Below are 24973 nucleotides of genomic sequence, written 5' to 3' on the forward strand. Positions count from 1 at the left end.
TGTCTTGTAAAATATTGTAGGATGCATATGCATTTTGTGGTGGCCAACTCTACGCTACTGTTACCATGGAATTATGCCTATCTCAATTTATTTTTTAGGTCAAAACTGGTCCAAAAAAAAAAGTTCACTTGGAAAGGACTGTCAACGATTACTGCGTAGGTATTGAAGATTATATTAATATAACAAATCGTCCGCCACGATATTAATTAATATAGTATTTTATAATTTTCTCGTTATTTGTCCCGGACCACCGCCACATAGTCACGACTACTTTGAACTTTCAGTTATCAACACCGCGGTCGGCCATAAACACACGCACACATATTATTATGAATGTTTACATACTTAGAAAAATGATTCGTTTATCAAAGATTGATTTTTGTTATTTTTAGCCTTCTTCCTGAAAACAGTACATATTAGTTTTACTCGGAGCCAACGAGATAGAGAAACGAAAAACGGAACAGTTTGTGACCATGCAGGTCGTCTTATGCAGTTATAGGACTTCTGAGTTATTCAACAATTCCCAGTAGGTATCTGAAATTCGACGTAGTAGAAATATTATAAAAAGTTCATAATATAGTATCAGACATCGGCATCGGCATCGCCTACTTTATAAAGTACAATATGTTGATACCTAGGTTTTGACACTATCAAAATAATCCAATGTTATATACGTGAGTACCTATATTATTTCTAAAATCTAAAATCAAATAAATCTAAACCAGAGTCGGTGCGCACGCATAAACCTATTACTACTGTAATGGATTCCTGCAGCGGCAAGTACCAACACCGTTAGTATACATCACCGCAGAATATAAATACCTATTTGATTAATCAATAGAAAATACAACACAAATGGGTGTTTATCACTTGAGCTCGGCCCATGACGACGCCGATCCGACTAAAAGTCAAAAATTTGTATTTAACATATATAATTATTAGATAATAATAATAATAATAATAATAATATACACGACTGGCGTATTACAACAGTATTAAACCGAGCGTTACACACACGCTGCAAAGGGATTTGACATGCATGTTGAACGTTATTTACGCGGGTCTGTGTGTGTGTGTGTGTGTTCCTCTCTTTTATAATATACTTACACACTTACGCAAATGCACAAACACACACAGGCGCACACGCCGTCGGCACGCCCGAGACGCAACATAAATAACCCACGAGATTAGTAGTTTTGACTGCGCCACAGCCGCTGCCGCCGCGTCAGATTCGGATGCCGAGCTAATATTTTCCACTCAACGCTTCACGGCGACGACGACGTGCTATTATTATCACTCCCGGCGTCGTCTCCGTATAGTGATACAAACCAAACGGTATTATTTATGATGAAACCGTCGTGATATTATTACTGCCTATGCACACTGCGGGCGATAGGGCGCGCGAACTTTAGCGAAAATCGGGAGTGGGGTGAGAGGACTAAGCCCCTCTCCAAAACGTTTAAGCACAACTACAGGCCTTAGCCGCCTCTCCCCTGGCCCTTACAGTTATTACAAAGTGCCTAAAAATATCTAATGATAATTTATTATTGTAAAATGCATTTTCAATAACGATTGGGACGATCATAAATAATATTGACCTGCAGCGCGTGTTTTATCAGCAGTCATCTGCAACCGCCGTCCTGGTTTCGGTTATGAAAATACGCAATAATATTCTATTTGAGCAGATAGTAAATTAGTTCTAATTCAATTGGTTTAATGACTTGATAATTATTTCTGTTTAGAATACTTTTAAAATGTTTATGCTCCTAAATGTGTTTGTACTTTCTTATGGTTAAATTGTTTGATACTTTTTCTACCCTCAATCACTGCCACTACCTACCGTGCGTAAATTATTGTGTATATATAATATATACTATACGGATAAAATAATATGGTGATCTATGTGAAAAAATCCGAACGACCGGCATCGTCTATATATTATGTAGTATATTATTAACGTTATTGCCCATGTTTCGCACCTGGGGACTGGAACCCATCCCCACTCAACATATTATATAAATTATAAACTGTACTGGGGTACAAACGAGTGGCGAAATAAAGACGAAAATAACGGACGAGTGCAGAAGAGTGAAGAGTGTGTCCGTGAGACACAGACAGGCTTCATACACTTAAGCAGGTACGCGTATTGTTATAGGTATTATCTGTATCATACACTTCGTTTTCACCAATATACCAACGTGTGTCTCTAAACCACTTGTGAAATATAATAAAAAAAAATGTCATAGTATTATATGTTATAATACGGTAGCGGTCGTCGCGGCTTGTACAGTCGGCAAACTCGACGAATAGGTACCTATTATGTTCACTGACACGGCCACTTAAACATTTAGTTCAATATACTTTTATCATATACCTATACATGGCCATATGGGACATGAGATATGCACGACGTCGACGATTGGGTGCGACTACGCAATTGGCAATTTTTTATGCGGTTTTTTTTCCAGACTTGTTTTTTTAGACGACCGCTGCAGAGACATACACATACGCACAATATACCTTTTGGGCGATAAACCACCTGCGAGGCTGGCGTTTTAAGGTTTTTGGTTTGTTTTTATTTGTTCTTTTATCATCCCGGGTTAGCTTCAGCAACGATAACCATCTAGGCATCTACATATGCAAGCGTCACTGCTTTCCGTTTACCGACCGTACAGTATAGTAAAATATAGGTACATTTTCGGCCAACAACAAATTTCAATTTTTAGATTTTGGTAACCCTTTATTGTAATATTCGGCATATTATATTTTTCCCCTATATAATAGGGGAAATTAAAATTGTAACACAGCCCCCTCCTCCCAGTAATTACACCGAATTTCCGATTATGGAAGCATTAATAGGTGTCTTTTGTGTTGCATATTCTGTATCCATATTCTATCCATAAGTAAAATGCTGTAACTTTGTTTCATATATTTTGCCCAAGGCTCAATATGAGTTTTCCTGCAAAATTAAATAGTTGGTAACTTGGGGCAGTTATACAAGAAAAAAATAATATAAAATTATGAAATAAGTACCTATACACAAGTTTTAATTATTAAAGTACCATATTAAGCCATATATTAGATCAAGAAAAAACTTTTCATTTAAAAATTGCCGCCGTATTCAATGATTATTTACTGAAATATATTATGTTTAAGTTCAAACTACCCCAAGTGTCCCACTTTTAGGGTACTCCTAAAGATTAAATTGGTAATTTGATATAAATAATAAAATATTGAAACATTTTCTAAATTCTACCTACGACTACCGCCACTACCACGCGTATAATATTGTGCATAGATATGCTAAGGCATAATTATCTACGTGGAAAAATCAGAACGACTGACATTATCTATACCTACATATAATATATTATTGTCCTGGAAGTGTGCTTGAGGCAATAGTTGTGAGACAAGCTGGTAGGGAGTTGAGTAAAGTTTTGATTTGGAAGCGAATAGTGTGTAAAAAAATGAAGCTGTTTCGTTGATACCGAATAATAATGTATTATGTATATATATAGTTGTAGGTGTGCAACATTATAATATTGTCACGTGACGCGTATAATATTTTACATTGTACCTATATCTACACAATTCGTGATTTATATTTCATGTTGTAACATCGTACGAGTTTCGAACCGTTTTCCGCGACAAAGGTTTTGAAAGTTTTTGCAACACGCATACATTATTCATGATGTGCTACAACTTACACGCTACATAACTATATATTACATAGTCACATATATTGCGTATGCGTATAGTCATTTAGGTATGGGTTTACCATTACCAACCATTACAATATAATGCACAATAATAATTATACTGATTAACTGTTTCTGCCGGTATTGTTAACCGTTGGATTTGAAAAGCTTTGTTTTTTTCTTGTAGTCACTGTTCACATCCTTATCCTTAACATCCAACAACCATCGATCAACTACCTATACCATAATATCCATCAATACTGTTATCAATTATTTTTATCAATGATTCTGCACACAACATAATCCTTAATTTCACGTGAAGAATTTTTTGTAAAAATGTTTTGTACAAATGGCCTAAAATTAAACAAATATTATTATACTCAATATTTTACGTTTGTCGAAAAATAATCAAATATCAAATATTTAAATGTATATTTTATTGATTGCAGTGGGTAGGTGGTTGGACGTCGTTAAACTATTTTTGTAATTGTGTTGGACCTTATAAGCTATATCGGTTATTCTTAACTTACACAAATACTTAATTGCACATTTTTATTCGCGTACAGCGTACTAATAACAGCCTTTAAGGAGTACATAGTTTTATTTTATTTGTGTTCTCGTCATGAACAAAACCGAACACGTAAGTTATACTGCCGCTCACGGTTGAATTCATCATTGTGATTCATACACTCAAATAATATAAATATATATTGTATTATATTATATAGACTGCTTTAAAAAAAGAAACACGCATAGACAATATTACGTTGAAATTGTCCCACTCGAAACACATCGCAAAAGCGTATACTGGAGACAAATAATGCTAATGACGATCCCACTCGTCAGCGCGTTTCCATCGCGTAATAACGCGCACAATGCACGCTAATAATATGAAGGAAAAAAAACCAAATGATAGTACCTATAGCTAAGTATGATATTGTGAGAAAAAACACGCATCTCCATTATCCAGACGACGAGAGGCGCGGTTTCATGCACCAGTAAGATATTATAAATGCATGTACCTATATTATAAAAACAATGGGTTTGATTATGATGAAATGTTGCGAATTGACATTTCCAACCAATTTCCCGGACCTTGCCACGGACGCCTTAAGTACCTATGTCATATAATATCATGATAATCAGATTTATATTAGAGTTGTGTGCATGAGAAGTTCCCTAGATATAAATACATAAATAATATCGACAGTTGTTGAGTATTATTCGAAATTGGTGAGTATAAGTAAAATAATTATTGAAAGTTTGACGTGTATCACATACCTACTTACATATTCACATATTATGGTACACAAAGCGGTAAACTTGTCATGACGTTTATCGAATACAATTTAATATAATATTATTATCCATCAACTATGAGGCTGCTGTTAAATTGTAATATTACTATCGCTCGCGCGTGTTTGAATGCACTATAAATGGGTCACGTCGAACTACATATGTACGGACCACATCCTCTTCTGTCCTGTCCTCTGGGACAATAATCAGTGGCAGATAAATTGCATGTGCAAACAACGGTGCATTTCACCGGGACTCCGTCGCTTTGAAATATATACAGTTGGAGCCTCCAATATTATGGATATCAAAGTATCATAAATAAGGACATTATGACGCATAAACATACTAGCCAGGGCCCAGGATTTCACTTCAGGGGGGGGGGAGGGAGCAGATAATTTGTTATATATAGGAGAAACTTATAACTATAGGATCTTTAATAGGTCTGATATGATAATGGCCTGTGGGTATTATAATTGATAATGATTTTGAAGGGTCCTAACATTTTCTTTTGCATCGGATTCCCATAGTTCAAGATTCAAGATCCAGCACTGGCAATAACTCTATCCCACGTGTTGTGTCATGTACTCAATGTTATAGTAATACAATTGTAACGTGATTAGATATAACCTGTCTTATATATAGTATGGGGGGTTTTCAAAGCCCTTTGAGTTATAATTTTAAATATACTTACTAGGAGGATACGGAAAATACATCGTTAAAATAATAAGTTCTAGCTGATGTATTTTATTATTTCACAATCCTAAATATTAGGATTTCACAATATTAACAGACAATCTTAATTTAATATTATTTAGTATTACGTGAAAGACTAACGAATATTATAATAGTCATCCGGGGTTCCTACTTCCTAGTATAAAGTGAGCGCTGGATGAGGTTGGTCTAGAACTTTACTATATCGAATTTGACATAATTTGTCTCTTATATTTGTTAAGATAAATAAGTATCTACCAACCTACCCATAATATATGTACCTATATTGTATAAGTCAGTGGTTTTCAAACTTACATTAAACACGGCACACTGTACGCTTCAATCAATTTTCACGGCACACTGGCCTTTTTTTTTGCACAGAATAATTAGTTCAACAATTTTGTTTTAAATTATAATTATATACATTAAATTAGAAATGTGTGCTTGATGGGAGAACAATTTTTTATTAATTTTATTCTTGGATGAATAGATGACATTTTTCAGGAGGTTTCACTTAATGAATGCTGGCGGCACCCAAATTTGAAAACTTCTGGAATAAGTGTACACGAATGACTATGATATATTGTTTGACAAGCATTATTCCTTATTTCCTAGTTATGTTTAAAGTTTTTAACGGTATCATACTACATCCGTGTTCTATAAATTTATTTTATATATCTATTTTATTTTACTGTCAAATTGCGCCCTCGTATTTACAGCAGTCTGCCACGTATCTGGAATTCTCAAGAAAACAATTAATTTATTGAAAAACACCTATGAAAATAAAATTAAAATAAAAACGATCCGTACACGCTGCAGAAAAATCCACAAGACGCGGTGTAACGCCTATGAAACAGGAGTGCAATTTTAGATTTGTACTTAAGCACCCCTTGTTTTTTCTTCATCTTATTGGCCCACCATACAATTTAGTTTCTGTACGAGCCACCGCGGCTCGACTTTCCCGCAGTCACCCTTACCCCCAATTCACGAATACGCTGACGAATAAAAGTTAAAAATACATACGTTGAAAAATGGAAAACAATAATATATTCGTATAATATATAGTAAGAAAATTAAGGTAGTATAATATATTTATTATTCATACATATGTATACTATTTGTATGCATGACAAAAGCGATTTACAACTTTCAACTTTCCAATTTTTTTTAGTTCATGAAAATATTAAATATAATTAACCCCGTATATACATATAAATATATAATACGTGTATTTACTATGATAAAGAAAAAATGAAAACAATAATTAGTCTGCTTACATTTTGACACCCCTATATTAATTAAAACTTAACTAGCGCTGCTTCTATAATTTACCACATAATACAACCGAAACTTATTTTAGATATGTAGGACCGTGTTATGACATGTGCTGTAGGGACAACATATAAAAACTACATAGCTAAACATAAGTATGTAAGTACGTGTTATTTTAGGTATATAAGGCAGACCTAAAATTAAACATGATTTGGTGGTAAGGGTGACTGCGGGAAAGTCGAGCCACGGTGGCTCGTACAGAAACTAATAGGTAGGACGTAGGTATATATAGGTATATTTTAATATCGTACGTCATAATAAGTATCCTCAAACCGGGGACTGTAATATTTTATCCTGCTACTTATAAGAGCAAGAACGTTTAAAATAATTTTAAGGCAATATTATTAGCTGACCATTATCCGACTTCATGAAAAAAAAACCCCGACCATAATATAATATATTTAATATTATATAGTATATTATACTTATAGTTAAAACATTGATTCAAATAATAAACTGAAATTAAAATGGAATTTAACAACGAGTAATAACAAAAATAATTATATTTGATTTCATAAAATTTGAAATGTTTAAATTGGTGGTTGCATCAAACCTCAAGTTTTGATGTTTTAATATCCTGAATTATATCATACTTATACTGACTTGGGATATTTTTTTCGTTCGTAATAACATCATATTATTACATTGTATGGGTATCTGAAGCAATCTATATATTTTTTCAAAGGAAAATCGTAAAAGTTTGTAGTACAATATATTATGTCTTCCTCGCAGTCAGATTGTTTTTCTCGTAAAATTGATAAATTCTCAAAAGTATTTGAATTTATTATTTTTGATATAATAAAAATGATAATATTATACTAACACTCATACATATTATGAGATTATATTACACATAATCCCGATATCAAATCGTATCTTCCTTAAGCTGATCGCGTCGACGCGGTCTCATAATATCTCCTTTCTCCGTAATAGCTCCTGTAGCAGGTTCTGTTGATTCTCCTTTGCACTAATTAACTTGAGTTTTTCCTGTTCTATGCACACACAAACTTCTACATTTTAAATTCCACATAGCATTACAACATATTATTAAACGAGCTTATCCCCCGTATGGCCGTATAACGAGGACTGAGGTTATAGCCAATGATGACATTTGTGTTTCGTCATTTATTCTATAATATTTAAGAATTTATTCATTATTAAGATACCACTTTTGTACCTTGGACTTACACTCGTTTGTATATGATAAATAAATAAATACCCCATGACGGTTCTTAATGTCCGAGAACGCTATATAATATGTTATATAGATACAATACTCTATGTATTATAAAGATTTTTTGCCATCTATAAACACTCTACCGGATCGAACGCATCGCCATTGTCATGCGTAGGTATATTATGTCACACACGACACACGCACATACAACTGTTATAATACAAGTATTATATTATACTGTATGCGTATTATTATTATTATTATTATTATTCGTCATTCTAATCGTTATTGGCCAGGTGTCGTTTTTATATGATACTATTATGTACGGCGGATGGGTGCGAGACGCGTATGATATTGCGTGAAAAATCCGACCTCCCCTCCAGTGTGGGTCAGTGCAGCAGGCGTGTACCTACATTATTATATGGGTACGACCACGGGATTAAGTAATTTATAACCAGTTTGAGAACGCTACGGTGGCGGCGGCGGTTGCGATTACCATTGGAGTAGGTACTCTGCACGTGTGTTTAGCGGAAAATTAAGACGTTTCGAGTAGGTATAATAATATAATAGGTACATTGTATATACATTTATTATTATAATATAATATGACGTGTTGCCCAGAGCTATGATGATAATACCCGTTCGAACAGAGGTTTTTTTACAGTAGCGTGCGTACGCACTCGTCCACCACGACGGTGGTTAAAAATGTCCCCGTGCGTGCAACAGAATATTACAATGTTGTATATGTAGGTACTATTATTATCGCTATAATATAGGTACGTCATTATACACTACTTACTGTACATTAACATTTAATATCCTGAAGGTGCGCGTGAATAATGCAAACACGATTGCTGTTATAATATACGCCTGCGTATAAATTATATAGGCGCTGTTATCCCTACAACAGGCATGTCAAACACAGGGCTCATTTTTTTATGACCCACAGATAGCAATATGATTTTAAAAAAAAAATAAATGAAAAAAAAAATTGAAAAAAAAATATAGGTATGTAAGTACAGTATATTTTTCATTTTGTATCACAGCTATGTGTCTACGTTAATGAAATGTATACCTACATTACGTTACATTTTTGTCTTATATTCTGTTAACTCTAATTGAATATGTATAGTATATAGTATTATATAAGTAATGAATTAAGTTAAAAATGTGTACCTATATTTCTACAGTAATTGTTTTCGATACATTTTTGTGTTAATAGTAAACTATTCAATATATTTGGCCCAATTAATACTTTAAGCTTGATATGCCTAGAGCCTTGGGGTAACGACGAAACGTACCTATTGCTAAAATAATATGCAGGATCTATTATTATTGCTATTGTTTGTTCACATTAATTTACAAACTTTCGATGAAAGCTCAGCTCAAAAAAAAAAAAAAAAAACCCAAAGTGATTCGACACAATATAATTTATTCAACGAAATCGGACGTTAAGGAAAAAAATAAGAAGAGTGCATTCTATTCATAGAAAAAAGTAGTGGGTGGTCACTTATACAATATTCTTTTCATTTATGAATATTGCCGGTATAAATAGCCTAATAATCTATTGCCACGAGAATATAAAATAAAGGCATTCCCTTTTAATCCCTAAAAGAATTTTTTGGAAAGAATTACCCAAAAGTCCCAATATGATAAGGCGTTTAAATATTCCTACTTTAACATTTGCGATTTATCAAAATATTATGAATACAAGTTGAACGAGGATAATGCGAATGATGTAATTACAATAACCATGCAAAAGGTCATTTTTCGAGAAAATATCAATTCACAAATAATATAAACTAATTCTTTTTTTTTTTTGCAATTCATTTTATTTTATAATAATATATATTATTTCTAAAACTTGATAAATAAAAATATATTTTGCAGATTCGTTGACATTATATCATGCTTTGGCATATAATGTGGCTAACACATTCTCCATAATATCTGCGTGGCATGTGCAAATAAAGAAGAAGCAAAACAAAACATGGACAATTCGTTTTCAGGATAAAAGCATCTAACTATATTATTAAAGTTATTTTGAAGAAAAAGTTTCAATTATTTTTCATATTTGTAAAAGTTTATTATTTCTTTTTAATGTCAATTCACATATTATCAACAACAGTATGTATAAAATATAACGTCACCAACGACAGATTAATACGGTCTCTGAAACGGTCACACTACATAGCTTATTTAACTGATTCGTTTATACTATTAGTAATTAGTATAGGTACCTACTGATTATCATATATATTATAATATATTATCATTGTATAAGTTCCGAAAAGGTATTTTACCTATATAATATATATACTATTAATTATACTTTATGAACATATTTTATGATTCTTGAGATATGTTGTAGACTTGTAGTACTTAATGAGTCCTGTGAAGATATAAACTTCTGTTTATCAAATGAGAACACTCCTTTTCAACTGTAATATATATATATATACAGTGGATAACTTTTCTGAAATTGTTGACGTATCAGAATCAAAATTCATATGGTAAGTTTTTTAGTCATTATACTTTGTGTTCTATAAGGATAATGGGTTTATAAGATATGGGGCTATAGTGATTTGAAAATTGTAGTCATTAATAATTTGTAAAATGGCCCAAGTATAATAAATACTAGATCCAGTTTTACGGTTATTTTATTTTTATAAGAATTAGTATTAGAATTAGTATAAGAAACTCATTCGAATTTTAAATTAGGTACATCAACATTTTCAAAAAAAGTATACATTCAATAATTTACAGAAAAAAATAGTGGTTATAATTTGAATAACAGAAGTTTGTATCGTTACAGAAAACTCCTCAAGTAGTACAAAAAAATTCAAGAGTTTAATAATATGGTTTAAGAGTAGGTATATTCAAAAAATCCAAAAATCAGAATTTGAATAAATTCATTATTAAAGGAAAATATGAGGGTGATCATGTTTGGTGAATCACCCTGTATATTACATTGGAATAGTATATTACTGCACCTTTGTTGAAGATTAAATACCTGCATTTTTTCTTTCATTGTGTCATAAATTGGCACGTTAAATAAATTCTATTTGCCACCCCTGAGTATAGTCACACTCGTGGTCCTGACATTTGGTGCACCTTGGAGCCATTTTTTTAAATTTTGCATTTTAAAAAAAGACCCACACAGGGACATTTTTGTTGGCCGACGAAAAACCAATATTTATTTTGATAGTTACAGAAAAGAAAATAGTTATTGTAATTGGATATATAATTCATTATTTAAGACGCGTATTTTATTTTTGGTTAAAAGTCAAAACCACCCTAATGACTTTTTTAAAAATATATGTGTGGCTTACACATACATTTAACGGAGTTTAAGACTGCAGCGCATCAGGGTAAATCCCCTGGCAGCATTTGATTTGTCACGGAAAACGCCGTGGTTCAGGATCGGCTATTATAAGTCTTATATAGAGGGATAATTGCCGATATAGTGTAATAAGGGAGTGAACGAACGTATACGAAAGAATCACAGGTGTGAAAGTCGAGGGGCTGCAAACAGAGTGCGGTGTAACTTTGATACTATGCGCGATACAAATTACATATATCGTTAACGTGCCACATTATATTTATAGGACCACCGCCGCCATAGAATTCGACGACGGCGATGCCATAGCAACGCAAATGTACGTGTATACCCACCACGTATGTAGTGCGCCGAGTGAAGGGGTTGACAGATTACTGCAGTCTATACTCTATATGATATATATACCTATATATATGCCTACCCGTACATGACGCTCGGTGTATATAGGTATACGATGGTAATATATATATACGGCACACCACGGAAAGAGGGGTAGTTGGCACCGGGGAGGCGATAAGGACGTTGTAAATTTCGTTATGGGCAATTATTGCAATTACACGCGGTGTTGGCGATGACGGTTTGTGTGTGTGTGTGTGTGTGTGTATGAGCAGCAGCAGAGGATTATTATTATCGAATACGATCACACCGTATAGCACTGTCGCCGCGCCGCTGTCGAGTGCCTTCGAGTATCACAGTGCACACACGCTCACACTTACCTACACTCTCATACTCACATTCGCCCACATAGTCGCCCACACATTCTCACACACACACACACACACACACACACACACACACACACACACACACACACACACAGACAAACGCACACGAGCGCGCGTGCGCATAAACGAGTGGCCTAAGGCGCTATTGTCCTGCCGATTCCCCACAGGCCCCGCACTTGACGGCGGCGGTACGACGACGACGAAATGGCATTGTCAACAAACGCGGCGCGTAATATATTATTATATATTGCAATATTATGTACATCGCACATTATACGGTCGCCGCGTGAGTATATATTATATATGATCGCGTGTAAGAGCGCGCGAGTTTTTTAAGCTCCGACTGCGTGCAGCATATTATCGTATTGTTTATAACTTTTTATCTCAACCCCGCGACCACCGAAACCTACCGCGGCTATTATTATATATACAGGACGTATATATTGTATATATCGTTTTTCGACGTTCTATATAGCTGGTATTATGTACTTGCGTACGTATCACGCCGCCACCACCATCACCAATAGATATATATATAAGTATTTCTGAGACAAAAAAAAATACACATATTAAACGCAATCGACGATATAGAACCCGATAATATATTATTTCGGTATTGTTCGGATTCGTTGAGTGTATACGATACAATATAATAATAATATACGTCGTAGTGTTTTACGTGCATAATATTATATAATATTATTATCGTCGTGAGCTGAAAAAAAAAATAAAGTTGTAGATTAACCAACAACCACCCATACGGGGTGTCGAATTTAAGTGCGGTGTTTGTACACGTGTCCGGCGACCGTCGTAAATCGCCTAGGAAGCAATAATAATAATAATAATCATAAAACGGGTACTCGACGGCGGACGATTAGGGGACGATAAATCCTATTCCGTACTACATGCTATACAATATTATATACCATATAATATATTATATACGCACTATTCATTGATCGATAAAACACGTGGGTATACGAAAAACTTCCATGATAACAAACATATTATTATTATTATTGAATTAATTGTCGAACATTAACCTAATTTTAAGTACCTCTTGCTGCGTACTTCTTGGATTTGACTTACGAGACGTTTGATGCGAATAGTGACGGTGACGACGACCTTAACATATGGCGTAAATCGGACACATGGTTATATTTCATATGCTCGGACTTCATATTTTACATGTTTAGATGCATTGTAAACATTTATCTATTATGACGAATACCGATGCACTAACAGTCTGATTGACCAATAGAAAATATTTAGGTTTTAAAAAATATTTTGTAAAAATATCATACGAATCCTTCTTAATATTCAAATTATAAAAATATCCAAAATAGAAACAAAAAAAAAAGTAAATATTTTAGAAAAGAAAAGAAACATGTTGTGCAATACATTATTTAAATACACCGAAACTATTAATGTTTTGGCCGTTGTATCAATACGTCTACAACGCAAGTGTGTACCTATATTTATAGGTGTCTTATAGGTAGGTACCTATAAGAAATTAATTAATTTACTAGTAAATAATAAATACTAGAAATTAATTACTAATTTACAAATTACTATAGTTAAAAAGCGAATTTATTAAATGAAATATGACCACGAAATAAAGTCAGATGGGCTTTCGAAAATATTTATAAAAATTAAAATATTGATATTGATAAAGTTATTTTTATTCAAATAATTGACTCAAACAAATTTGTATGCATTACCTACATATTATATAAATTTATAAATGAGTTTTTACTTTTAATTGTTTATATATTTTAACATAATATAACTATTTTATAGACAAAAAATTATAATGGACCTATTTTCGATTAACACTATAAGATTTGTATACAGAATTTGCAACATAATCTTGTGGTTTTCATATTTAGTTGACAGTTGCACTGAGATTCTTAAAAATACTAAAATACTGTGCAGGGACGATCTCAAAAAAAAATCATAGGGGGGTGTATCTAATCTTCAAAATTGCTGACTAGAATTTGAAATTCAAATTTTTGTTAACTATTAAGTTATTTTTAGTTACATGCTATAAATTAATAATTTCTTTATTACCTTATGTTTCAATTTTTAGTTTAAATTAAATTTGAAGTTGAAACTTAGAAATACCTAACTTATTATTTTTAGTTTATATCAGAATGAAATAACGTCAACAAACATATGGAATAGGTAATGATTATAATTCATCACTTATTATTATTGTTGCCAAATCATTATCTACATTATAAGAATCGTCCTCTTCTATCATAAATTCATAAATGTAAAATAATCTTAATAATTGTATTTGCATAAAATGTAGGTACCTAATTATTTACCAATGGTTTTAATCTAATTTTTAAAAAATGTGATTCAATTTAATACAAAATATTAGATTCTGAATGAAACGAGATATGTATAATATTTTTAAAATCTATATTTTTTGTATCTATATTTAATCTATATAAATATAATCTATATTATAAAAGTGATAAATCATATTATGTAGGTATAACATATTTTAACCTTTGAAATAAACAGGGTAGGTTTTAAATGAAAAATTACAATTTGCAACTCGTGGTACCTTCTAAGCCTTGTACCGGAAAATAACTCACGAAGTAAGCACAATAATAATTGTTAACATATCGAATAAGGTGTACAGACTGTTGTCAACTACAGTTGTACAGACGTCAAACATTATACACGATACAAGATAATCTATAATCTTCGTCTGTTGAGTGTTTCTTCGATACGAGATTATCGCGTATTTTGGATATTCCAAAAAAAAATGTATAAGTACATAATAACGTATTATATTATAATATTATAATCGCCCACCTCAACCATCGCCGCATGCTTGAATCATATACTATGGATGTAGATACAGCGTACCTATATGATTTTGTCGCCTATATTATAGCGACGAGTCACCGAATTAGGTGATCGATTTGCGCAAGCGCAATACAACTCGCATAATTATCTATAGGTATACAATAGGTATATGTGGATAAATATGCGAGAAGTCCCGTTGCGCATGCATATATCGACCACCTAATTCGGTGACTCGTTGCTATATCGGCAACGTTTTTTTTATTGATTTAATACGCTGTGGCTCCATATGATCTGCATTGCTTAAATGCGATGACGGATGACAGAAATAGACGGTTTATCGATTTTCTACTGTATATTATATGCATGATATAATATTATTAGGTACCTAGATATATCGTTATAAGTATAAGACAAGTGTTATGTTTTGAGCCATTCATTAGGTTTTTATCTTGTGCCGACTGCCGATTCTCGCAGAACTTTTGCGAATCCCATTCAAAAACCCATTACAAAAATATTGAGTTAAAACAATATTAACATTTAAACAATTTATTTAATTTTCCTTTCCTCGTCTTCAAAAAATTGTTTTAATTCAGGTGAAAATAAATTCAATTTTGCCGACTGAAAATCAAATATTGCTGTGTAGGGGGGGAGATTTTTTGTACTATACACACTCACTTGAGAAGTGACAGGAAATTTAGCCTATAATATAGCCTCTGAACTCATTACCATGGACCTATTATATAAAACAAATATTATTACCTATTATAGTATACAAATTTAAATAACTCAAAAACTACTTGTTTAAATTTTCATTTCAATACGTCAACATTTTCAGAAAAATTATCCGCTAAATTTGTAGGAAAAAGAGGATTTTTCATTAGAAAAACAGACGTTTGTATCACCAAATAACACCCCTTAAGTATTAGTAAATATCTCAACAATTTGAAATACGGTATTTAACTATTTAAGTATATTTAAAATAGCTAAGAACAAAATTTGATTAAATTCGTTGTTAAATTAAAAATGGGGGCGAGTATACTTGGTTGAATCACCTTATATAAAGCTATATACGTACAGCGGGTGTTTTTCAATTATACAATGAACCAAAATTCTTCAGCAATGGTTGACATTTATCACTTTAATATTATTACCGATACCGATACAAGTTGATTTCAGAATTCAAGCGACTTCAAAAATCAAATAGATTAAAAAATATATCTATAACCTTCCAGCTTAAAACGAAAAGCTGCGCGTTTATTTTTCATCTCTGATTCAACGAGTTGACTCGTGATAGTGTGATACGTAAAATACAATACTGATATTACACGATTTTAATTGACTGCGTGTCGATAAAGACGTCGCGGTTTACTATGCATATAAAAATAAAATATTCAAAAATATTACACGAACTTTGTCCCTCTCTATATTATAATATTATAGATGCGATATCGTATAGAAAATATCCGGACCGGATGTGCCCTGTCCAATGGTCGAATTTCGCTCATGACGTCCGCAAACACATGATATATTATATTATAATAGTAATATAGTATAATAACAATAATAATAAAAATAATAATGCCGACGACGGAGATGCGTGGTCCTTTTAAACTCGCCGCGGCCGGGGTAAATAATAATAATAATAATATGTTCAGGATCCATAAACTCGCATTCATATAATATTATGTACACACACACACAATAAATGCACATACATACTGCATGCGCACATTTATATATTATTATTATATCGCTTTTTCTTTTCTCTAAAATACTGTTTTTTTTCTATTCTTATTCGAATCGACGACGATTTGTCTGACATGCACACGAACACACTGCGTCGTGTACGCACATAATAATAATAATAATAATAATATAATATAAGGATCACCCACGATTATAATAAGCCGACATCGGAACCGTAACATACTATGTGTGTGTGTGTATTGCCGACCACCCCCACACAAAGATCCTAATCTAAACCGTTTTTAGAGAATTACAGTCGGTGCTCGAGACACGTTTCGATTGTTGTTGTTGTTCTTCTCGTCGTGTTCGATCGGGTTGATTTAGCGGCGGGCCGTCTCCTACGGGCGCTACCGGTCTTTCCTAGCCTCATCCGTCCTCCACCCTTTGTCGTCGGAGGCCGCCGCCGCCGCCCGCACAATGGCACAAGAGCAATAAACGTTCCGCGCGCATTATGTCTCATTTAATATAATACGAACAGTGCGTATTGTTATTGTTGTTATAATTTTTATTATTATTATACCGCCGCCGCCGCCGCCGCCGTATCCCCTGTATAATAATATAGTTACCGTACCTATATAATATTATAGTTCTACTGCATAATAATAATATAATACATACCTATATAATATTATATATTATTATGTTTTTTGGGTAAATCGGTGCTACCGGTTTTTGTTGGCATTTTTTCCCTTTTTATTTTCCGCTTCGGCTCGGCAGAGTTAATAGTCCGGTTTTATTTTTGGGAGGGGGGGGGTGTAGTGGTCGACGACACGATAGTTTCGCGAAACCGGTCACATCGTATCCGATTACGAGCCGCCGCGGCACTTTATTGTCGTCGTTATTCCGCTACATATAGTATTGGTGTACGCAGTTTTGCCGGTCGCGACCTCGAGGTACGATTAGCTACTGGTACCCACCACGCGGCTTTTGGTGGGAACTAAAATACTATTTTATATATTATTATAAATAAGGAGTTTGATTTTAATACCACTTAGCTAAATCACACGGTCCACGAAAATATATTGATATACCTACCTGATATTATTATAATATCGTCTTCGGAAAAATCTAATCGACCCATCCAGTTTCTGTATTAATCAGTAGCACGTATTGTATGCTTGTCATTATATACCTATATATATTATATTTTATAATAATGATATTTAGGCTGGACGTAGGTAAGACGCCAATCTGATCTAGTGAATTTTATATAGGTACGTGTGTTTTAATTCTTAATAAAATATATTTCATCAAACGAACGCTTAACCAGTGGCGTAATTGCGGGGGATGGGCACTTGCCCCCCCCCCCCCCCAGAAATGTTTGTGGTAAAGTATCATTTTGCCCCTCCCTCCAAATAATCCACATTTAAAAAGTATTCTTAACAAGACTGTTAACATAATATTATAATATTATAATATTTTTTTCCTCGAATTACTTTATAAAAATGTATATTTATTTTAGGTTTCTCTGGTTGAATAATATTATGTTGACGTAGGTATTGTCAGTGTTACTGTTATTGCAATAATCGCATTATTCGTGACTATTATTATCCGTGATTTGTGAACACGTTATTATCTTGAAATCTCGATTATGACTACAGGAACGGCCGAACGGGAGGTTAATTTTTTTGCCCCCTCTAGATTTTTATCCAGTTACGTCATTGGCTTAAACAATAATGTCTTGTCTACTTTAGATATTTTGTACTCAAGAATTACAAATGCAAATCGATTATTGCATAGTCCTACAGAAGATGCACTCGCAACCACGTGAATTGTCATTGTATACGCATTTTTATTGTAGCCATGCTATTGATCATTGTCTTATATTTTTTACTATCTATTAGTTCCTCCATGCATAGTTGTTTATGCTGTTTGTTATAAAATATATTTGTAGCATATAGCTACGCTTAAATACCGTTTGTAAACAGGACGTGATTGGTTGGACTAACATAGGTTAGCGAAGAGTTGAAAAACAGCCTAAAGCCCTACAGGCTACAACCTTCCTCGATATCCGCTAAACAAGGTAAAAAAAAAAAATCCAAACGATTAGGGCGTTCTTGACCTTACGAGTTTACAACATACGCATAATCTACTTAATAGGATTATATAAAATATACAGAGATTATGGGTGGGATTCAATAAATTTATCTTCTACAATAATATAATTGTTAACAATCTTAACTGCTGTCGTAATGACGAAACCCTTCCGGTTGTGAATAACATGTTGTATATTTTTGTACGATCGGATTATCTGTCTGCAATGGGTTTATGATCACAAGAAAAAATCAAAGAGAAAAAATTATATTTTAATGATATTACGATTTAAATATTATTCGATTCGTTCAACATTTTTTGTGTAATCACAAGAAATATAAATTAAAAAGAAAAAATAATATTTCAACGACATGACCTTACTCAACGGTTCATAATTCATGAGGTATAGTATAAGATCTTTGATATATTTTTATTTTGTTTTAAAAACAATCCAATCATTAAATTCATCATCCATAGCCAAAATATAGAAGGAGAGTTTGCTGTAGTGATCTGAAGTCAGATTTAAATAATGGTATTCTTTGCAGCCGTAATATTATTTGGTTATATTTTTTTAATTACAATGCTAAAAAATTATATAATATAATAAGATGGTTCTAAAATATTTTATGATACATGTAAGTGCACTCCTAACATAAAAATAAATCTATAGATTATTTTGATCGTCAGTGTATTTTAACTGTACTTTTAATAATAATTAAAATTAAAATCAAAACTGTATTTCAAATGATTGGCGATGCACACCATTAAAGATAAATTCAAGATGTCGTACAAAAAAATTCGAATGGAACTTATACTTAGCATAGATATTCTCATATTATATTAAAATCAGCTATATAGTATTAATTATTTGATGAACAGGTAAGCATTATATAATGTACATAAATAGATACCTACGCACGAAAAATCACTATGATTAATAATTTGTCACACACGTCATAAAATATCAATTTCCAAAACCTATCAATAAGATTAATTTTTGTAATTTTTATGTCTCTATGAAGCCATTTAAACTTTACGTCTTCAACTTTTAAAATGTATAATTATACTTTACAGTAATCAGTTTAATACAAATACAAATCCAAATCAATATAACCATATTATTAATTGGTTCACAATTAAATTATTAATCATTTATTATAATATTCCATACTGTAGTAAAAAAAAATCATAGTGCATAGGAAACTATTACAGATTTAAGCCAATTTATACATAATCCTCAGTGAACTACATATTATAGTTATTATTATAAAAAAAGTTTTCATCAACAATATTGATACAACTAAATTGCTTTCAGTGTTTTCATAAGTGTACGCTAAGTACGCCCCTCTGCCTATTCCCCAGTTTTTTTTTGTACTTATTATACTTATATCAAAATCAGCAAGCAATGGAGAAATAATGGAGAGTCGATGCTTTCAAAAAGTTAAACAATAGAACCACCGTGTAATTTAGGTTTGGTTTTTTAAAAGTCCGTTCTTAACAGTTTACAGTTTTAGTTATTCGCCGGCACAATAGTTGGAAGGTAAGGGTAAAGTTAAAAGGACGGACTTATAAAATATAAATGTACAAAAAAAAAATAATAGTAATAATAATATGAGAGGAATAAAAAGCGTTTTTGTAACAGAGAATAAGAAGGGGAGGTATTGCGTTGATGATGGCGGTACATAAAACACTAATGAAAACCTCAGTAAAGGATAAAGCGAGTTATTTTGATGAAATAATTTTTCTTTTGTACACATTTTCAACCATTAAACCGTTGCAAAAATATATTTATGCACAACCCTATTGTTCAGGACGCTAGCAAAATAACCAAGTAAATGAATAAAAATATACATTTTTTTTATTTATGTAATTTATGTTATACCTACTTGAATTAAACTTAACATTTGTATTACCTACCTAAAAATACACAATACGTGGTATTATATATTTTTATAATCTATCTCGTTCTTGTTGAAAATAAAAATCAGTATTTTAATAATAAGACGACATTTTATATTTTTATTAGTGTCGTTTAAAATTGTATTAACTTTGCGTGCGACGTACTAAGTTTTAAGTAAAAATAAGTTATATTTTCAACAATGTTTGTATTGTTTATTTTTCCTTAAAATATTTGGTGTACATTATCCAATTAATAACAAGTTGATTGATGGTCGCAAAATGATAACTGAATTTGTTTCAAAAACTAAAAAGTTTACTATTAAAGGTTTACTAACTACGAAATCATATTCACATATTTTTATAGTTCATGCTACAAAAATGCTGATAATAGGCAGTGACTTAGTTATATAGGCATAGGCGTAGTTAGGGGGGGGGGGCTTGGGGGGGGGGGCTTAGACCCCCCAGTTGGAATAATAGCCCCCCCAAAAAACTTAAAACTTAAGGCCACCTATATTTAAAAAATATTCAAATAAATAATTTTTTCGATATTTAAATATTGAATTACTTATTTATTTTTATTTATTTAGTTTATAAAGAAAGTTTTTAATAGGTATCTTGGAATCAATATATGTCCATTTTTCTTCGCCTTCCAATAACAAAAAGTTACAAGAAATGCAAAATCATTTAAATATTAAGCCATGCACTCTTTCACAAATAAGTGACACAAGATGGATTTGTCGCTACAAAAACTGCAAAGCAGTGATAGACAACTACAAGTCAATTGTTAAGATTTTAAAACAAGAGGTCAAAGATAACAATGATAGGGATATTTCAAGAGCAATTGGTTTGTGAACAATCATTTTGTATACATATCAATGTAGTATGGTATATTGGTATATGAGAACCAAATAATTTTTTTTTTTAGGCATTCTTTCATGTGTTCAAAAATCCTCATTTATTATACATATACATTTTATAGAATATGTTTTAAATATAATTAGTATTCTAAGTAGCCAGTTACAAAGTAAAGGAGAGACACTTGGTAAATCAGCTGTTTTAATAAAATCTGTGATAAAAACTCTTGAAGACAGTAGAAGCTCTGAAATATACACTAACATTTGGGAAAATATAGTTAAATTTTGCGAAGAACATAACATAGAGTTTAAAGTTCCTGTTGAGAGTAATACACATTTTTATTTTAAATGATTTTAATTTGATTGATTAATTTTATTATTTTTTCATTATTAGTGTCTAATAAACGGAAAAGATTTGAGCCTGCGTCTTTAAGAAATTTTGTTGTAACAACGACAACTGGTGCTGAAAATGATGATTCTCAAAGTAAAACTAATATTAAGGATTATTGGAAAACTCACGCTTATTATTATATAATAATAGATGATGTTGTGAGTAATATGAAAACCAGATTTTCATCAGAAAGTTTACAGTTGGCAGTGGCTATTGATTACTTTTTTGATCTTGACTATGAAAAGAGCTTATTTTTTATTCAACAATATAAAGTGAGTAAAAAATTTAATTTACATTAGCTATTTTTTTATTTCAATTGCTTTAAATTTGACGATTTCAATTACTTATAACTTAATAAAAATATTAATTGTTTATAATTTTTAAGAATAATGTGTCATAATTATTATTTTAGGATTTACTGAAGGTTGATTTAGCATCGCTTAAAGCGGAATTAATGGTAGCTAAAAACTGCCTGGAAAAATACGAGGGTTCAGAAACTAGAAACCAAATAAGTTCATTTCAAAAATGTATTACAGTTGAAACATTTCCGAATCTATACAAACTTCTGAACTTGGCTTTAAGTATACCAATTTCTTCAGCATCTTGTGAACGGTCTTTTTCGACTATGAGAAGAATCAGTACTTATATACGCTCTACCATGAATCATGATCGTTTTTCCTCTTTAGCTATTATTAATATTGAAAGAGATGTATCGAATAATATAAATGCTGAAGATATTTTAGAGATATATTCTAAAGAAAATAGACGGTTAATGTTATAACAGTAAAAAAAAAAAAAAAATAGAATATTTTAATAAAACCTTTGATTGTCACACGTTATTTGTATTTTTTATGTAAATTTGCAGATGTACCGGTTGGGGGGGGGGGGTTGCTAAATCCTTTCCCTGGAAGGGCTAAAGCCCCCCCAAAAAAATTGACCACCCTACGCCTATGTATATAGGCACTCGTTTCTCTTCTCCCACCCCGAATCAGGATAGTGGTACAAGTAGAAAAGTGTTTGGGGAATGTGGGGTGGGGTGTTCAGCACTCCCAGGTTAGACGGGAGATGTCGTTTTCTCACACTGTTAATTTTCCTCCAATCAAAAGAGATGTACTTTCCATTTTCCTCCGTACATTTTTGTTGGATTAAATTTTGTCTATTTTTTCCAGATATTAAAATTGTTTAGTACCTAAATCTTATAATATATATATATATAAGTAATAACATTATACATGAAATGTTGGTTATATTTAAGCCTGCACCGACGAGATTAACTATTTTGAAGTGGGTATATACTGCAGTCTAATACTATGGCATTGTATTATAAATAGTCAATAATCTGTGGATTCCATACTCCATCTGGTAACTTACTATGATTGAGCTTATAATTAAGCGTTACACCGTAATAAGGTTTATAGTATTTAAATCAAATTAATTTCTTATAACTTATAAGTATAAATAAGCTAAATTAAAAATCAAGTTTTTAAGATAGCTGTTGATTAGTCATTTTAAATAATAAAACTTTAACATATTGAATAGAACAATACATTTATTTCATATTTCTATTATCCGAGTTACATCCATGTAACTATGTATACAACATTAAATTAACTGCTAATATTTATTTCCATTAAGCAAGATATTCATTTATTGGTATAATAACAAAATAATAAAATACTATATAGGCTCACATATTTTATGTTTAGTGAAGTTATATAGCGTAGTTAAAGTACGACATGTTGGCATCAACTATTTGGTTTGTATTATTTTATTAATAAAACATTTTAATAAGTTATTATAGTATTATAAATTAGGTATCCTAAAATGTATATAAATAACATTCAAATTTCAAACGTTTTTTATACGACTCGATATTGTTTTATGCAACCTGCATCTCAATTTACAACATTTCTCCACATGCATTTTTTCTATACTGATATGGTTGATATTATTTTTAGGCTACAAGACAACGCACGCGTATCTACAAACAATTCTAAGGTTCCGTCTCATAAATTATATTTTAATATATTATTATTGTGTTATGTACTCGGTTGGTTAAACAAACGATAAACAATATTGTTGTTCTTTTAGATTGCATGATATAATATATTGTACATACATTATTTTTACGGAACGGAAGAAACACAGAAGCACATTATATTATATAATAATATATTGCTACGGTGCCGTTTATGCGCTTCGGTTATTCAAGCGAAAAGTCGAGTACGCGAAGGGTAAAAAATACGCTCATTGAGTGAAATACCTGTCCCGATCAGGTGTACCCGCGCATAGTATACAAAGCGTATACTCTAAACGTAAACTGTGTATGTAGGTTAGGTATATAATATAAAATACTTTACGTCGTAGATGTATCGTTCTCGATGTAAATAAACGGAAAAAAATAGTACAGAAAAAAAAGGCACTTGTGATTTTTTATCGTCGAATCAGACGTCAGGACATCATCACATATTATTATGTTTGCATTACCTGAAATATCAAGCTATTCAGACTCCGCCGAAACAAGACGTCAGCCGTTTTCTTTGTTTTTTTTTCCTCTTTATGTGATGTAATTTCTGTTTTTAGAAATACGTATAATACGATAAAACGTCGTTGCGGGGCAGTTGATCAAAGAAATAAACACTGCAAATGAAACAAAGAAAGACTAAAGTAAAATATGTAGGTATATTACTATATAGGCAATACAAATTAACAATTTATTAAATTATAATAGTACATTCTGTGAATAAAACTATTAAATAATGTTTTATGTTGATAAAAATGTACGATTTTTTTTTAGACCATTTAAACTCGAAACTGCTTTTGTATTAAAAACAAGGAAACAATAAAAAGTTGTCTATGCTTTTTTTATTATTCAAATACAATAAAAAAATGTTTGGTTTTTTAAATTACATCATCGGTATTTGTTATAAAGTACAATTTTTTTATC

General features: G+C 31.8%; 1 protein-coding gene across 1 annotated transcript; it reads left to right on the forward strand.

The window, feature by feature from the left end:
- Nucleotides 1-21453: 21453 nt before the first annotated feature.
- LOC132948326 (uncharacterized) lies at nt 21454-22985 on the forward strand. The gene is made up of 4 exons (XM_061018748.1): nt 21454-21629; nt 21783-21961; nt 22030-22298; nt 22439-22985. The coding sequence occupies exons 1-4, from the start codon at nt 21454-21456 to the stop codon at nt 22805-22807; spliced, it is 993 nt and encodes a 330-aa protein (XP_060874731.1). The 3' UTR covers nt 22808-22985.
- Nucleotides 22986-24973: the final 1988 nt, after the last annotated feature.

The sequence above is a fragment of the Metopolophium dirhodum genome, chromosome 7 (assembly GCF_019925205.1).
Source record: "Metopolophium dirhodum isolate CAU chromosome 7, ASM1992520v1, whole genome shotgun sequence".
In the NCBI taxonomy this organism is placed as follows: domain Eukaryota; kingdom Metazoa; phylum Arthropoda; class Insecta; order Hemiptera; family Aphididae; genus Metopolophium; species Metopolophium dirhodum.